The sequence below is a fragment of the Nestor notabilis genome, unplaced genomic scaffold (assembly GCF_000696875.1).
Source record: "Nestor notabilis isolate BGI_N333 unplaced genomic scaffold, ASM69687v1 scaffold20391, whole genome shotgun sequence".
NCBI lineage: Eukaryota > Metazoa > Chordata > Aves > Psittaciformes > Psittacidae > Nestor > Nestor notabilis.
Genome location: NW_009915398.1, coordinates 1,461 through 1,702, shown reverse-complemented (window position 1 = coordinate 1,702; position 242 = coordinate 1,461). Strand labels below are relative to the sequence as shown.

At 64.9% G+C, this 242-nt stretch overlaps 1 protein-coding gene across 1 annotated transcript in view; it reads left to right on the top strand.

Moving 5' to 3' along the window:
• Positions 1 to 16: 16 nt before the first annotated feature.
• Positions 17 to 242, top strand: part of LOC104413200 (autophagy-related protein 9A-like) — a gene marked incomplete at both ends in the record, with an annotated part of 1,682 nt that continues 1,456 nt past the window's right edge. Inside the window, 2 exon segments of the mRNA XM_010024127.1 lie at positions 17 to 183; positions 185 to 211. Of these exon segments, the coding sequence (XP_010022429.1) occupies positions 17 to 183; positions 185 to 211 (194 nt within the window).

Genomic DNA, 242 nt, shown 5'->3' with positions numbered 1-242 from the left:
CCCCCTGCCACCCCCCAGGCAGTTCCTGTTCGTGGTCACCTTCTCCACCTTCCTGCTGTGCTGTGTGGAGTATGATGTCCTCTTTGCCAACCGGCCACTCAACCACACCAGTGGGGCAGCCGCCGACCGCAGCAAGGTGACACTGCCCGATGCCATCCTGCCTGCCCCACAATGTGCCCAGAGGTGAGGAGCAGGGCTGGGAGCTGTCGGTGGAGCCACACAGGGGTCCGGCACCAACCGGT